At 36.2% G+C, this 18,416-nt stretch overlaps 1 protein-coding gene across 1 annotated transcript in view; it reads left to right on the top strand.

The window, feature by feature from the left end:
- The window catches only part of OPTN (optineurin), a 91,703-nt gene that overhangs the window by 6,776 nt on the left and 66,511 nt on the right, over positions 1 to 18,416 (top strand). Inside the window, exon 3 of the mRNA XM_042780223.1 lies at positions 10,564 to 10,746. Within this exon, the coding sequence (XP_042636157.1) occupies positions 10,564 to 10,746 (183 nt within the window). The remainder of the gene's footprint in view (positions 1 to 10,563; positions 10,747 to 18,416) is intronic.

Below are 18,416 nucleotides of genomic sequence, written 5' to 3'. Positions count from 1 at the left end.
TCCTGTTCTTCCGGCCTGCTACTCTGGCGGGCCTGAGTTTCCCCTCCTCACCTAATCCCTTTGGCTGATTGCTCTTCTCTCTGGCTTCCTGGATTTTATCCCCTTTCTCCTGCTCTTCCGGCCTGCTACTCTGGGCATCCCTGCGTTGTCTCTCCTCACCTGTAACCCTGGGGCATCAAATCTATCCAATTGTTGATATGAACTATCCAATTGTTCATTTTTAGTTTATGTCTTTGATATAAACTTATATTTTCTAGAAAATCCATTACTCAGAATTTTTACTCATTGACCTTGTCCCTCTTCTCAGTCTAAAACAGAAATTACTCACTTTACATTTTCCTTTGGAAAAAATGGTCTGACAAATGTCTAACATGATAGGAGGCTTTAGGGTTCAGGGAAGGAGAAGCATTTTTATTGATTCAAAGAACCTAAGAAATGTACTCATACCCAAGAGTGAATGTCAAAAAGAGATGTTAATGAAAAAATAAATCAGAGCACATTTGAAATTCCTGCCCCTTCTCCAGGGCTCACTGGCTATCTCATTCATTTAGATGGACCTCTGCTGTTCATTTCCTTTCAAACCTGGAACTTAACAGCTCTTTAAAGGATAGAGCACTGGATTGGTTCAAAGAGGATTTATCCCTAATATATCCTGAGAATTTACCTTGAACTTTGTTGATCTCTGATTTATTAGATGGGTAAATAGTGGAAACAAAGAAAGGAAATAATGAAAAGGGGGTGATAGAAATAATGCAGAGCATGAAAAGTTGTTTACAAAAACATCATAGTTTATATCAATGATCTCTCCATCAACTCCTATTTATGGGACAATGAAAACATTCTGCTTTCCTAAGTTTATATTTGTATTGGAAGTGTTCAATTGTTCAAATTTATCACATCTGATTTTTCAACTTGTCTTATGTTTCAAAGAGCATTATTATTGTTAGTTGCAGTTGAGTCAATTCCAACTCATAGTGACCCCATGCGTGCAAAGAACTGCTCCATTAGGTTACTTGTTTTGGGAAAATTTCTCATTATCTAATTACCTTTTAGATGTAATGCACTGAAGAAATGATTAGCTGGAATATGTAAGTAATTTTCTATTCTGTTAAAGAAAATATACTGTTTTCCTCCTTTGACTTTTGGGATATGAGCTGACAGTTAGCTTTAGACAATTAGGGCCAATCACATTGTAGCCAAGAAGGAAAACCCCAGAAGCAGTTTGTCTGAGATAATCTGCCTATAGATTTTCCTAAAAGATCCCAGTACTGGAAAAAGTTGAGATCAGAAGCTGGAGTCCTGGACAGTTTTCTCAGCATAAACTATCGATTGAAGCAGGTTGCAAGCAGGATTTGGTAATGAGGTGAGGTTCTTGCATAAAAGAGGCACTTTTAGCTCTTTAAAATTCTTCATCTTCAGCTTTCTTCTCCCAAACTTTGCCTACCAGACCCATCATACTGCTTCCCTGCCTTTACTTTCTTTTTTGCAGGTTACTGGAAGTTGTTTTTTTAATTTAGGTACTCATCTTCCTGGCTAACCAAACTTTCAATACCTCTGACTTTTCTTACTCATGCTGACCCATCTCTGTTGCTGTTTTCTTCAGATGTGTCACAGGAAATCCCACTAAGACCTATCAGGGGCTCTTAAGTGATCTGTGACACACAGGGAAAGGAGTAGGAAATTTCCTCTTGAGGTCTTTCTTCTGATGCTTAGGGTGAGGCTGAGGCACTGATGAGTCTGTCATAGTTCACTGAATTTTGCTTTATCATTATCTCTAGAGAGTGTTTGTTTTTTTTTAAAGAAAAAAACCATTTTATTGAATTATAGTTTATGTACAGTGAAATACACAAAACTAAAGTGACATACGTCAATGCATTTTTTTTTTGCAGTGTTCCTTCCCATCCCCTCCCACCCCTAGTAACCAACAAAGAAAGTTTCCTTCCATATATAAACCTTTCTTTGACTTTTTACAATAATGAACTAATATTATATTTATCCTTCTGTGACTGACTTATTTCACTCAGCATAAAGTCCTCCAAGTTCATCGATGTTACATGGTGTTTTGCAGATTCTACATTATTCTTTAGCATTGCATAGTATGTGCCATAGTTTGGTTATTTCTTCTTCTGTTGATGGACACGTAGGTTGTTTCCATCGTTTTGCTATTGTAAATAATACTGTGATGAACATGGGTGTACATATATCTGTTCTTGTCCTGGTTCTCACTTCTTCAGGATACATACCTAGAAACAGGATTGCTGGGTCAAATGGTATTTCTAATTCCAGCTTTTTAAGGAATCACCATACTGCCTTCCACAGTGATTGTATCATTTGACAGTCCCACCAGCAATGTATGAGAGTCCCCATCTCTCCATATCCTCACCAGCATTTGTTATCATCCATCTTGTTGAACTTTGCCATTAGTCCTGGTGTCTGATGGTATCTCATTGTTGTCTTCATTTTCATCTCTCTGATGGCTAATGATCATGTGTATTTTTCATCAAGTATTTGCTGGCTGCCTGAATATCCTCTTTGATGAAGTGTCTGTTCATATCTTCTGCCCGTTTATTAATTGGATTGTTAGTCTTTTTGTTGTTGAGGTTTTGGAGTTTTCTATAAATTTTAGAGATAAGTCCTTTGTCAGATATGTCATTGCTGAATATTTTTTCCCAACCTGTAGGTTCTCTTTTGACTCTTTTGGAGAAGACTTTGGAAGTATATAAAAATTTAATTTTTAGAAGGTCCCAATCATCTGGTTTATCTTCAGTTGTTTTTGCATTTTGGGTTATGCTTGACAGTCTATTTATACCATAAATGAGGGCCCCTAAATTTTACCCCTATTTTTTCCTTGAGGAACTTTATAGTCTTAGGTTTCACATTTAAGTCTCTGATCCATCTGGAGTTAGTTTTTGTGTATGCTATGAGGTATGGATCTTGTTTCATTTTTCTGCAAATGGACATCCAGTTTTGTCAGGACCATTTGTTAAAGAGACCATCTCTTCCCCATTTAATGGATTTCAGCCCTTTGTCAAAAATTAGCTGACCATAGGTCGATGGATCTATTTTTGGTTTCTCAGTTCTGTTCTGCTGGAGTATATGTCTGGTGTTGTACCAATACCAGGCAGTTTTGACTACTGTGGCTGTATAGTAGGTTGTGAAATCTGGCAGTGTGAGACCTCCTACTTTGTTCTTCTTCAATAGTGCTTTGCTTATCCAAAGTCTCTTTCTTTTCCATATAAAATTAGTGATTGGTTTTTCTATATCTTTAAAGAATACTGATGGGATCTGGATTGGGATTGCATTGAATGTATAGATTGCTTTGGGTAGTATTGACATTTTCACAATGTTCAATCTTCCTATCCACGAGCATGGGATGTTCTTCAATTTATGTAGATCTCTTATGGTTTCTTGGAGTAGTGATTTGTAGTTTTCTTTGTACAGGTCTTTTGTGTCCCTAGTGAGATTTATTACCAGTTTTTTTTTTTTTTTTTAATCTATTGTAAATGGTATTGATTTCCTTATTTCCTTTTCAGCAATTTCTTTGCTGGTGTAGAGGAATCCAACTGATTTTTATATGGTGATCCTCTATCCTGCCACTATGCTAAATCTCTCAATTAGTTCCAGTAGTTCTTTTTTTGCTGAGTTTCTTAGATTATCTATGTATGGGATCATATCATCTGCAAATAGGGACAGTGTGACTTCTTCCTTACCAATTTGGATGCCTTTGATTTCCATTTGTTGCCTTATTGCCATGGCTAGGACTTCCAATAACAGTGTTGAATAGAAGTGGTGATAGAGGGCATCCTTGTCTGGTTCCTGTTAGCAAAGGGAATGGTTTCAGTCTCTCTCCATTGAGAATAATGTTGGCTGTTGGTTTTGCATATATGTTGTGTTAGGCTGTGTTCTCTAGAGAAGCAAAAATCAGTAAAGCTTATATATACATATAGAAAAAGAGATATTTATCTTAGGAAAATGGCTCACACACTTATAGAAGCTGGCAAGTCCCAAGTTCTTGGATGAAATGTAAAGCTGGAAGCTTTCCCTGACTTGCACAGCTGCAGAGGCAACGAGCTCAAGGTTGGCAGGCAGTTTACTGGCTGTTGACTCCAACGAATGACGAATCCAAGATCTCCAGGCTGAATGGTGGATTGTTTGCTTATGGACAGTTGTAAGCAGCACAACAGGATTCCAATCCACAGAAGAGTTTCTCTTTTCCCAGGATGTCCATAAATACATTGGAAGCAGGCCACACCCCTAGGGAAACTCCCTTTCAATGGATTGGCTGCTCAAAACATACACATCCGATCCCATCATGGGGATAACCCACATCACAACTGCTTAAACTGCACAGAATTGTGGTCCAGCCAAGTTGACACACAGCTCCAACTATCCCATATGCCCTTTATTATGTTGAGGAATTTCCCTTCTGTTCCTATTTTGCTGAGAGTTTTTATTAGGAATGGGTATCAGATTTTATCAAATGCCTTTTCTGCATCGATTGATATGATCATGTGGTTCTTTTCCTTTGTTTTGTTTATGTAATGGATGATGTTGATTGTTTTTCTAATGTCGAACCATCCTTGCATACCTGGTGTGAGCCCCACTTAGTCATAATGTATTTATTTATTTATTTTTTGACATGTTATTGGAGTCTATTAACTAGAATTTTGTTGAAGATTTTTGCATCTTTATTCATGAAGGATATTGGTCCTTCATGACCCATGGTCATGGTTTTGGTATCAAGGTTATGCTTGCTTCATAAAATGAATTTGGAAGGATTCCATCCTTTTCTACATCCTGGAATAGTGTGAGTAGGATTGGTCTCATTTCTTCTCTGAATGTTTGGTAGAATTTGCCAGTGAAAACTTCTGGTCCAGGGCTTTATTTGTTGTAGGTAATTTTTTTTTATGACCGGTTCAATTTCTTCTTTTGTTATGGGTCTGTTTAAATTTTCAACCTCAGGCTTTATTAGTTTAGATAAGTAGTATGTTTCTAGAAATTTGTCCATTTCCTCTAGATTTTCGAATTTGTTGGAGTGTAGTTCTCATAGTATCTTGATATCCTTTTAATTTCTGTTGGTTCTGTTCTGGTGTCACTTAATTTTTATTTCTTATTCATGTTATTTGTATTCTCTCCCTCTTTTCCTTTGTTAAATTTGTCAATTTTATTAATCTTTTCAAAGAACCAAATTCTAGTCTTGTTGATTTTTTATTGTCTATTTTCTGTTTCATTGATTTCTGCTTGAATCTTTATTATTTCTTTTCTTCTGGTGAGTGTAGGATTTTTTGGTGCTCTTTTTCTAATTGTTGGAGATGTTGGGTTAAGGTGTTGATTTTGGCTCTTTCTTCTTTTTTTTTCTTTCCTCTTTTTTGATGTGTGCACTTATTGCTCTGATTGGCCTCTGATCACTGCTTTTGCTGTGTCCCAAAGATTTTGGTATGTTGTGTTTTCATTCTTGCTTGATTCAAGGAATCATTTAATTTCATTTTTTTAAGTTCTTCTATTACCCAGTCATTTTCAAGGACAGTGTTATTCAGTTTCCATTTGTTTGCTCTTTTTCCATTGTTCCTCCCATTGCTAATTTCTAATTTTATGCATTATGATCTGAGAAGGTGCTATTGCAGTATTTCAATATTTTTTAATTGATTGAGGCTTGCTTTGTGGCCTAACATGTGGTCTATCCTGGAGAATATTCCATTTGCACTGGAAAAGAATGTATATTTTGCTGTTGTTGGGTAAAGTACTCTGTAGATGTGTATAAGGTCAAGTTGGTGGATTGTATTGTTTAGTTCTTCTGTGTCTTTGTTGACTTTCTTTCAAGTTGTTCTATCTGTGATTGGAAGTAGTGTATCAAAGTCTCCTACAATGACTATGGAGTCATCTATTTGTCTTTTCAGTTCTGTTAGAGTCTGTTTTATATATTTTGGGCCTCTTTCATTGGGTGCATAGATACTTATTTGTTATGTCCTCTTGTTCAGTCAATCCTTTAATCATTATATAATGTCCTTCCTTGTCTCTTATGGTGGTTTTTGTCTTAAAGTTAATTTTATCAGAAATTAATATTGCCACTCTTGCTTTTTTATGCTTGCCATTTGCTTGATATATCTTCTTCCAACCTTTGATTTTTAGTCTATTTTTGTCTTTGTCTCTAAGGTATGTCTCTTGTTGACAGCCCATTGATGGGTTATGTTTTCTCATCCAGTCTGCAACTCTCTGTCCCTTGAGTGGTGCATTTAATCCATTGACATTAAGTGTAATTACAGACAAGTATGAATTTGTTGCTATCATTTTGTTATGTGCTTTTTTGTGGTTTTGTTGATTTCTTTGTTCCATATAATTTTCTGTGCTGAGCCCATTTTGTTTATCAATTGCATTATCATTTCCTTTGTTGTTATTGTTTTAGTATTTGCTAAATATTTGTGCTTGTCCTCTTTATTATTTTGATGTGGAGGCTTATCATTTTTCTTTGAGGTTACCCTGTGATTTATAATTTTCTTCCCAAGTTTAGAACAGTCTGTTCTATCTTGCAGTTGTCTTGACTTCTCTACCATTTAGAAGTTCTGTAACTACACAGTTTTTCCCTCTTTTTGGTTTGTTATTGTCCTCCTTTGTCAATTGATATCTCTAGTTCCCTGTTTACAATCTTTTAGGATTACTTACTTTGGATACTTCCATAACTGGGTTGGTTTCTGGGTTATGTCATCATGTGTGTTAATAGTCAGTTGTTGTTTGCTGTTGTTGGTTCTCTATCCAAAGAACTCCCTTTTGCATCTCTTGTAAGGTTGGTCTGGTTGTAACAAATTCCCTTAATTTCTACTTATCTGGAAATGTCCTAATTTCACCATCATATTTGAGGGACAGTTTTTCTTTCAGGGTTTTATATATACCATCCCATTGTCTTCTTGTCTACATGGTTTCTGCCAAGAAATCTGAGTTTAGTCTTATTCGTTGACCCTTGTAGGTAACTTTTTGTTTTTCCCATGTTGCTTTCAGTATTCTTTCTTTGTCTTTGGTTTTGGTGAGTTTGATGATGATATGTCTTGGTGATTTTCTTTTGGGATCTCTCATGTTTGGAGTTTGTTGGACTTCTTGAGTGGATATATTCTCATCTTTCTTCATATTGGAAATTCTCTTCCAACAAAACTTGGACAACTTTCTTTGTGGTTTTATTTGTCTCTTCCTGTTCTGGAATTCTGATTACAAGTATTCCTTTTGATGGTATCCCACATGAACCTTAGACTTTCTTCATTTTTTGGGGGGGTCTTTTTTCTGATTGACCCCTTTCCAAAGAAGTATTGAGGTATTTGTCTTCAGTCTCACTAATTCTTTCATCCATTGATTCAGTTCTACTCTTTTGCCTGTTCAATGTATTATCTGTTTCTAAAAATTTAGTATTAATCTTCTGGATTTCTGTCTGTAGATTTCGGATCATTTCTAATTTTCTATTTATTTTGTCATTTTGTTCTTGTATTGTCTTTTGAAATTGTTCTAGGGTTTTCTCTGTGTTTTCCTCAGTTTTGTCAGTATTTTCCTTGATTTGTCTCTCAAGCCATTAAAGGTACCTAAATATAATTCTTTTGAATTCTTTATCAGGGAGTTCCAGTGATGTTTCTTCCTCAAAGATGTGTTCTGGATCTGTATCCTGGTCCCTTGTTTCTCCTGCTTTTTCTTGCTTTTTTGTGTGTACTGTGATACTCTGTTGTTTCCAAGACATTGTCATGGCTTTGTATTTATAGTAAATTGGTGATTGTATGTTGGAGTGATTTGCCCAAGATTGTCATTTTCTTTGTTTTGTTTGGCTATTATCTAAGTAAGCAGGATACTGTGCTCCTCTATTTGCTAGTTTGCAGCACTTATACACTCACCACCTGTCTCTTTTCCCATTGTTAGCCTCCCAAATATCCCTACCTATTCTTAGGTCCCAGGAATCCTAATGAGAATGCTGTCACTTTAAATATCCAAAATAGCTGCTGCTTGTAAACAATCAAAATGGCTGTACCTTCTGAACAGCCAAAATTCCACAGCTCAGGTTGTCTCTTTCTTTGCTGTTTCACATCTTTATCATCAGCTACCAGCACAGTAATCCCTTTAGCCCTTGGCAACTAGAGCTAATCTTTAGGTTAGTTCTCAGTCCAACACCCCTTGGAAATATTCAGGCTGTTGGTGCCATCAGAGTAGTTGACAGTCTGCAGCTTTGTCCATCTCCATACTCACTGTTTTATTCAGGTTCTTCCATTAGTTGGTACCTAATCCACTTCTGTATACCTTCTTTCAAAGCTCAGGGCTCCAGGATTGTCTTCTGTATCTCTGTCAATTGGTTTCTCTTTTCTTTGTTGAAGAGGGTCTGTGTAGCTTGTCTGCTTATTCTAGAATCTTGCCGCAGGTCTTAGAGAGTGCTTTTTAACTTTTAATTCCATGAATTGATAGGCAAAAGGTCATTAAGGGTCATCAAGTGACTTTGCATATTAACCTGGGCAAAATTTCAGGACAATAGGATAGAGACATTAAACAATATATGAAAAGTCAAAAAAGTAATTGTATTACACAGAGGTTAGTGGTAGGTGCCCAAAAGTAATGAAATAGAATAACAAATAACAAGTTGGAATAGAGATCAAAGAAAACAAGCCATAGAAGTTCTAGTCTACAAAGGGAATGGAAAGAGTCTCAGTAGTAGAATGAAGGGAAATTGCTGTCTTATAAGGTGTTTTATGGCCAAGTAATTAAATTCATGATTTACCAGGGGTAATTAAGAGATCCTCACAATTGTAAAAATGAAAACAAACCTGATTGTCTGAGATTCTGTGTCATGATGTTGTATTTCTAGCCCTCGGTTAGGTGTTTAAAATTCTATTTCCCACCCTTCAGCCAAGATAGCATACTCTGTTCTATAAAATGTCCTTATAAAGGTCAAGAGGGTAAATGTAAAGACTCTTAATAAGGCATCATCTTGTATTTACCTGCTTATTTCTTGGTTCTAGGTTAAGCAATACCTTTCCTTTTATCGTTTACATTTTTAAAAAATTTGTGTTTCTTCAGTGTGTCATTACTACAAGAGATTACAAAAGCTTTCAACTTTTCTTTATTTAACTCTTTCATTTCCCATTTCCCAATGAGTTGCTTTGCTTTTCTCTAGGTCCTATGGTAGTTTCCTTGAACAGGAATGCTCCAAATAGAGGAAGAGCATTATTCCAATAATGTGAGGGGAATTTTGTTTTTCCAAGTTAGTACCTATGCCACCATTTAAAAATATTTCATGGACTGCTTGGTTTATGGTTCATCCATGTGCCTTTTTGATGTTTTTTTAGGTTCTACTATGAACGTTTGGACCTGTCTAATATTTCTTAGAAAATCTATCTCAGGACCAGGAAGGGCAAAAAATAAAACTCAACTCAGACAATGTTGATAACAAGTTTTAAATCACTTATTTAAGTCATTTGTTTGGAGAATCTGTAGATGATATTTAATAATTTTGTAATTTCCTGAGAGTTAGATTTCTCTGTAAAATTCTTAAGATATTTGTTATTGTATACTATACTATTGGAGTTTGTGTGTGTGTGTGTGTGTGTTTAAATTTTATAATCTGTTGCAATTTTCTAAAAATATCAACTGTATATATTGCTGCTTTGGAAAGGGAATTAAAGCAAGACATCATGTGCAGAAGAACAGTAAAGTAAAAGAGAGAGAAAGCAGAGAGACAAAGTAGGTCATAGCAAGAAGAGACCATATAGACCATTTGGTGCTGTCTCTTTCTTTCCAAACCAAAAATATGGAGGCTGAGACATTAAGTGAATTTGCTCAAGTTATTATACCCAATGATTAGGAGAATGTGGACTAGAATCTGTTCTCCCTACTCCCAAGTAGAAACATCACATTTAACAAGGTCTTTCCATTATGACTTTGTCATAGGCAGTAACTGCAATAGGATGACAACATATACCTGAAATTCATGAAATATTAATGTTTATATAGAATGAAACTTAATTTTGTTACCCTTGGTACTAGCTCCCAAATTTTGTTTTTTTCTCATGAGACTTAACTTTCAGCAATCTTGAAACACCAGAGCTTTAAAACAGTCAGCTTCAAATCTGGGAGAATTTGAAATCTTTCATTGCGTTTTCCCATTATTTTACTAAAACTGTGTGTCCTGTGTTTTGACTTCTAAATAGACATGACAAGAATAGGAGAAGGGATAGGTAAGCATTTATGGAGATATTGAGTTATAGAAGCTTTTGTTCTTATTTTCTGGAATTTTGGACTATAACTTGTGAGTCTACCATTAGCAAAGTCTGGTTGATTAATTTCCTTATATCAGATTATTCCAGTGTCTGAGGAAGCCTTTCTTTCTTGTCTTGGGATATTTTAATTTTCTATTTAGATATAATAATTTAAAATTTTCCATTAAAAGTTATGTCAAAATTCATTGCCAAGCAAGAATTTTCCAATTGAAAGGATGGGGGCAAAGATGTTGAGAAACTGCCTTGTCAAATTGTCAAAACAATTATGTTTGACTGCCTAGTCCTTAGTTTGAATTGTAATTTACTTCACTTTTCTTGTCATTTCCAGCACTCAACTGGTACCTCCAAAGTTCTCAAGGCAGAGCTGGAACAGGAAATGGAACAGCTAAAGACACAGGTGATTCGTCTTCAGGCTGAAAAAGCAGATCTGCTGGGCATTGTATCTGAATTACAACTCAAGTTGAACTTAAGCGGCTCCTCTGAAGACTCCTTTGTTGAAATCAGAATGGCTGTAAGTTTATTTAAAAAAAAAAAAAAAATCAAGTTACAAAATCTTACTTGGACAGTTAAAAAATAAAAACCTACCATTTCTTTTTAACACTTGAGAAGCTAGATAGTCAGGAAATTTTAGTGTAGCAAAGATAAATTGGCTCTCATTTTTAAAAGAATAACATAATTCTTAAAAGAATTGTTATAACTGAAAATGAAAACAAACTATTGATTACCTTTTATAACAAAAAGGGTAGTCTCCCCTTCCTACCCCATAATATGTCTTAGCAAGTCAGACATTTTTGTGACTGACCTAAAAATACAAGCATAACCTTTCTTTCTATCATTTTTCAGACTAGGTCTCAAAATTGTGTTCAGTAGTTCATTTAAGTGAACAGAAATGTGATCAGATGCAGTAATGAATGGCTTTAAAGCACTTTTGAATACTAGAACCCTCTTTTCAAACAAAGTCTTATGAGGAATAATGGTATATTAAAAATAAGAGAATTTCCCTTGAAATCAGGAATAAATAAGGGTAACCACTCTCACCACTTTTATTCAATATTGTTTTAGAAGTCCTAGCCAGAGCAAGACAAGAACAAGAAATAAAAGGTATTCATATTGGAAAAGAAGAACTAAAAGTATCCCTATTCACAGATGACATGATCCTATATAAAGAAAATCCCAGCATCTACAAGAAAGCTTTTAGAACTAATAGAGGAATATAGCAAAGTTGCAGGGTCCAAGGTCAACAAACAAAAATCATTTGGGTTTTCATTAAAGAGGGTAGAGATAGCCTCTTTAACAAATGGCACTGGCAAAATTGGATACCCATTTACAGAAAAATGAAACAAGATCCATACCTTACACCATACCAAAAAAAAAAAAAAATGAACTCAAGATGGATCAAAGACCTAAATATAAAACCCAAAACTATAAAGTTCATCAAAGATAAAATAGGGGCAAACTAAGGGACCATGATTCATGGTATAAATAGACTATCAATCATAGCCCAAAATGTACAAACAGCAGAAGATAAGCTAGATGGAGAAGACCTTCTAAATACTAAATTCATATGCACATCAAAAGACTTCTTCAAAAAAGTAAAAAGAGAACCTAAAGTTTGGGAAAAAATAATTGGGAACAATATCTGACAAGGCACTTATCTCTAAAATGTACAGAAAACTTCAACATCCAAAAGACAAACAATCCAATTCAAAAATGGGCAAAGGACATGAACAGACATTTCACCAAAGAAGATACCAGGCAGCCAACAAACACATGAAGAAATGTTCATGATCATTAGCCATTAGAGAGATGCAAATCAAAACAACCATGAAATACCATCTTGCTCCAGCAGTAGTAGCAAAGTTCCACAAGACAGAAAATAACAAATGCTGGCGAGGACGTGGAGAGACTGGGACTCTCATACACTGCTGGTGGGACTGTAAAATGATACAGCCTCTGTGGAAAGCAGTATGGCGATTCCTTAAAAAGTTGGAATTAGAAATACCATTTGACCCAGCCATTCCATTACTAGGTATATATCCTAAAGAAGTGAGAGCTAGGACAAGAACAGACATATGCATACCCATGTTCATTGCAGCACTATTTACAATAGCCAAAAGATGGAAACAACCTAGGTGTCCATCAACTGAGGAATGGATAGCCAAACTATGGTACATACACCTAAAGAATAATGTAGAATCTGCAAAATACCGCATAACATGGATGAACGTGGAGGACATTATGCTGAGTGAAATAAGTCAATCACAGAAGGACAAATATTGTATTAGTCCATTAATGTAAAGTCAAGGAAAGGTTTATATATGGAAGGAAATTTTCTTTGTTAGTTACCAGGGGTGTGCGGGGAGGGGAGAGAACACTGTTAGATAGATAGAGATAAGTATTGATTTGGGTGAAGAGAAGGGCAATATACCAAATGTGAGTGATCGACATGGTGGCATTGAGGAAGAGGAAGACATAGAGAGGTACATGGGAGGTACAGACAACAAAGATGAACCCTTTTGCACATACAGTACTGCATTGTCAGTGAAGGCAAAAATAGGTATATGGGTGGATAGATGCGTGCATGGGCTGAACTATTAGGTATGTCTGTGAAGTGGCGAGTGTACCCAAGACCATGTATAGGGTTGGCAGACAATGGTCCTATAAGTGTATTGTATGATCTGAATTCCCATGTGTATAGTAGAGCTGACAAGGGGCAAGGTTGTAGTCACTTCTTGGTCATATCCAGCTACCCAGAGGGACTGAGTAGTTGAATTGTTGGGCTCGGGACCATAGTCACAGGGGACATCAAGCTCAATTGGCATGATGTACTACAGAAAACATTGTTCCACCTCCTACTTTGGTGAGTAGCAACTGGGATCTTAAAAGCTTGCAAGCAGCCATCTACATGCAACAGTGGGTCTCTCCTCATCCAGAGCAAAGAAGAAAGAAGAAAATCAAAGAGATTCATGGAAACAATTGGTCCTAGCAACTGGTACACCATGTGATCTGCAGCCTAAATGACTATGAGACCAGAAGAACTAGATGGTACCCAGCTACCACTGTCAAACATTTGGAGGGGGAAGCTGTGTAGGAGATCCTTGATAGAGAGGGAGAACAATGTGGAACAAAACTCAAAATCATTTGGGAAAAACAAAAAATAGTGACCAGGTTTGCTGGTCTGATAGAGCCTGGTGGAACCCCTGAGATTATAGCCCCTAGCTGCTCTTCAGGTCTGGAATTGAACCCACATCTGTGGCTTCCAGCCAAACAAAAGACAGGCATATGAGTTGAACATTTACCTAAGGTAGATATACTCCTTGGAAAGAACAATCATGGGAGAAAGAAAGGCTGTTAATGCACAAGGAGACAGCTCAGGGGGCAGGAGTGCACGGAGGGATGGACACAGGGAAGAGGTAACTATTGGGAGGAAGTAAGAGGGGAGTTGTTGCATTGGGGTAAATTGTAGTCAGTGTCATGAGACAAAGTGTATGTGAACTGCTGTAGAGAAAGTGAATTTGCTCTGTAAATATTCACCCAAATCACAATTTTAAAAAAATTGTAAAATCAAATATAACAAAAAATTTAAAAACCCATGCCTCTTAATGTAGAAAAAAAAAAAAATCTTACAAGCAGCCATCTGAGATCCAACTATTGGTGTCATCTCATCTAGAGCAAAGAATGGTGGAGAAAATCAAAGACATATGGAAACAATTAGTGCAGGGGATCAGTGGACCATGGGAACCTTAGCTTACATGATCCTGAGACCAGAAGAACTAGATGATGCCCAGCTACCAAAGCCAACTACTTGGAAAGGGATCAAGATTGGAGATCCTGGGTATAGTAGGGGAAAAAAAAAATGTGGAACAAAATTCAAAAACATAAAAAGGACCAAGATTATTGGCTGGATAGAGATAGGTGAAACCCCCAGAACATGGCCTCTAGTCACCCCTGAGGCCTGGAATCAGACTAACTCCTATAGCTTAACTCTTAGCCAAATAATAGTTCTGTGAGCTGAACAACTACACATGGGAGATGCACTCTTTACAACAGTCAACCATGACAGATCAGAAGGGCAGCATTTGTACAGGGAGAAAGCTAGGCAGGCAGAAACACATAGATAAGAAGGACACAGGGAAGGGGTAATCATAGGGAGGAGAGAAGAGGAGAGCTGTTACATTATGGGTATTGCAACCGGTGTTGCAAAACAAAATGTATATGAATTGTTGAATGTAAAATAAATCTGCTTTGTAAAATTGCACCCAAATCATAATAAAAAGAAAAAAAAAGTTGGGTTTCTATACACCAGCAATGAGAAATTAGGGGAATGATTCCATTTATAATAGCACTTATGAGAATAAATACTTAGGAATAAGTTTAACCAGGGATGTGAAGGACTTGTACAATGAAAATTATACAACACTGCTAAAATAGATAAAAGAAGCTTAAATAGATGAAAAGATGTTTTGTTTTCATGGGTTGGAAGACTTAATATTGTTAAAATATCAGTATTACCCAAAGTGATCTATAGATTCAGTGCAATCTAAATCAAAATTACAACAACCTTCTTTACAAAAATCAAAATTTATATGAAATTACCCAGATAGCTAAAACAATATTGTAAAAGAACAAAGGAGGAGGACTCATACTTCCTAATCTTAAAACATACTATACAGGTACTGCAATCAAAATAGCCTGGTACTGGTATAACAATAGATATAGACCAACGGAATAGAATTGAGAGTCCAGAAGAAAATCCACACTTCTATGGTCAACGGCTAAGGCACTTGACTGCTAACCAGAAGGCTGCCGGTTCAAACCCACCAGCCACTCCTCGGAAGGAAGGTTGGGCAATCCTACTTCCGTAGTGATACTGCCTCGGAAACCCAAGGAGGGGTCGCTATGAGTCAGGGCTGACTTGACGGCACATAACAACAACAACAACAACATGGTCAACACATTTTTACATGGTTGTTAAGCCTATCTGATGAGAAAGAACAGTTTTTTCAATAAATTGCATTGAGAAAATTGGAGTTTCACATGCAGAAAAATGAAGCACGCTGCATACCTCATACCATATATAAAAACAAATCCAATGTCATGAGACAAAGTGTATGTGAGCTGCTGTATGGAAAATGAATTTGCTCTGTAAACTTTTACCAAAATCACAATAAAAATTTTTTAAAAAAAAGAATTCAAAATGAATTAAAGATCCAAATGTAAAAAACAAAACCATAAAACTCCTAGAAGAAAATGCAGAAGAGACACTGTCAGGCCTGCAATGAATTAACAATGTATTAACTAATATAATTACAAAAGCACAAACACCAAAAAACAAAATAAATAAATGAGACCTCATAAAAATTAAATTTTTGTTCATAAAAAGACTTCACTTGAAAGTGAAAAGACAAGATATTGATAGGGAGAATATCTTCAGAAACCATATATCTGATACGAATCTAATAACCAAAATATTTGTGAAACTTCAGCAAGTTAATAAAAAGACAAATAGCCCAGTCATGAAATGGGCAAAGGACTTGAATAGACATTACACCAAAGAAGACATTCAAATAGCCACCAAACGGATGAGAAGATGTTCAATGTCATTAGCTATCAGAGAGATGCAACCAAAATCACAATGAGATAACATTTTATTCCCATTAGGATAAGTAAGATGAAAAAACAAAACAGAAAATAACAAATGTTGGGAAGGATATAGGGTAACTGGAACCTTTATCCCTTGCTGGTGGTAATTCAAAATGTTACAACCATTGTGGAAAGTAGTGTGGCAGTTCCTCAAAAAACTAAAAATAAAACTATTATATGATCCAGCAATTCCATTCCTAGGTATATACCCTAAACTCTTGAAAGCAGAGACTCAAGCAAGTACTTGTACACCAGTGTTCATCATAGCACCATTCACAATAGCCAAGAGAAGGAAACAACAAACAATGGCATCACCTACCTTGAGATCAGAAGAAGTTGGTGCTTGGCTATCACTACTGACCATTCTAGTGAGGAACACAAAAGATGGTTCCAGATAAAATGGGAGAAAAAGTAGAACAAAAATCAAATTCCTATAAAGAGGCCAGACTTAAAATGGACTGGTAGAGACTAGAAGAACCTCTGAGACTTTAAATACCCTCTACACTTGGAATTCAAACCACTCCCAGTGGTCACCTATCAGCCAAAAGACACAGTGGCTCATAAAATAAAAAATATCACCTGTGAGTACTGTGCTCCTCTAAACAATCATCTCAATGAGACTTAATCATCAACATTTACCCTAGACCAAAGATGAGAAAGTAAGGAAAGCCAAGGAAGGTAGATTAATGGAAACAACCAGAGTGGAAATAATGAGAATGCTGACACATTGTGAAAGTGTAACCAAAGTTCCTGAATAATACTCATGGAAATTGTTAAATAAGAACCTAATCTTCTATGTAAATTTTCTCCAAAATCACAGTAAATTTTTTTTTTAAAAAAAGGTAGAAATAACCTAAATGCCCATAAATAAATGAATGGCTAAACAAAATGTAGTACATACATACAATGGAATAAAGAGAAATGAAGTCTTGATACATCCTACAGTATGCATGGAGCTTGAAGACATTAGGCTAAGTGAAGTAAGTCAATTACAAAAGGATAAATACTGTGTGACCTCAGTTATATAAAGAGTTAGAACAGGCAAATGTGTAGAACCAAAGTTTATTAGTGGTTACCAGGGGCGGGAGGGAGAAGATAAGGAGAGGGTTATTGCTTATGGAGTACTGACTTTCAGTTTACAATGATGGAAAAATCACATTGATTAAGCATAGGGTTCCACAGCTGATGAATGTACTTACTGTCCATAAGTTGTATATCTGTAAAAAGTTCAATTGGCCAAAGTAGTGTGATTGAGCATTTTTTCCTTGGTGCGTCCCTCAGAGCAGGATGGGTCACCAGCAGCTCTACTAGAGCCACCCGTGGAAATTCGGGCAGGGTTGGCGCTCTTGCCGTGTGTGCTCAAACCGGTATGGCCTAATCCAGAAATACGGTCTCACTGTGTGCGATCAGTGTTTCCGTCAGTACGCGAAGGATTTAGGATTTATCAAGTTGGACTAAGTGATCTTCCTTGAATGTATTATCCAAGACATCTACTCAGCAAAAGAAACAATGCCAATTATTTGCACATAAAATAAAAAAATCTTCAATTTTGACTAAAAACAAAACAAAACAACCAAAGTTGTGTGATTGATATATGTACAACAATGACCAAAAAAAAAAAAAAAAAAAGCTGCCGAGGCTGCTTATGTACAGCCAAACACTCATGGAATTTAATTCCTTGGTTTGGAGGTTTAAGGTTATGGTTTCATGGGACATCCCAGTTAATTAGCCTAATAATGTGTTTAGTACTTACTTCTGTTTTATCTCTTAATTCATTATGTAGTTAGTGTCTGGTGTCTTAAAAGCTTGCAAGTGGCCATCTAAGTTACAATAATTATTTGTCTGGAACAATAGAGGACAAAGGAGAGTCAGGAACAGAAGGAGGAAATGGAAGGTGTGGCTAATTACCTCCTTTGCCATAAGACCAGAAGAACTGAATGGTGTGTGGCTCCCATTACTCAACATTTTGATCAAAGAGTCTATAGAAGAATCCTAATTAAGAAATATGGAGTAGAATTTCAGATTCTTATGTATTCCAGAATATCTGGAGCCATGAAGGATGGATGAACCCCTGAAACTGTTGCCCCCAGAACATCTTTAAACCTTAAACCAAAAATATCCCCTAAAGTCATCTTAAAACCAAACAATGGTTTAGCTTAAGTAGTAAAGAATGTCTGCCTTGAGCTTTTTGTGCTTTTTTAAGATCTATCTATATGGGATCAAACTGATAGGAACAGCTTCAAAGATCAGATAGGAAACGTAGGGGGCAATGAGTTTATGTTAATAGAGAGGAACAACCCAAGGAGGGTAAGAATGATTGCATAACTCCAAAGTTGTGCAGAGTTACTGAATTGCACATGTAGAAATTGTTGAATTGGTATATGTTCTGCTGTGTATAATCTTAACAACAACAAAAATAAACAAATATTTTTAAAAAGAAGAGGAAGAAAAAAAAAGAGGGAGCTTCCCTGCTTGTAGGTTGAGGGTAGAGTATCTTGGCTTCTCTTTCCCTTCCAATATCAGCTACTCAGGGACCTC

Source organism: Orycteropus afer, unplaced genomic scaffold, assembly GCF_000298275.1.
Source record: "Orycteropus afer afer isolate SDZICR_OR568_19922 unplaced genomic scaffold, OryAfe1.0 scaffold00028, whole genome shotgun sequence".
In the NCBI taxonomy this organism is placed as follows: domain Eukaryota; kingdom Metazoa; phylum Chordata; class Mammalia; order Tubulidentata; family Orycteropodidae; genus Orycteropus; species Orycteropus afer.
The sequence above is the reverse complement of the archived record's forward strand: the minus strand, read 5'-3'. Positions and strand labels throughout refer to the sequence as shown.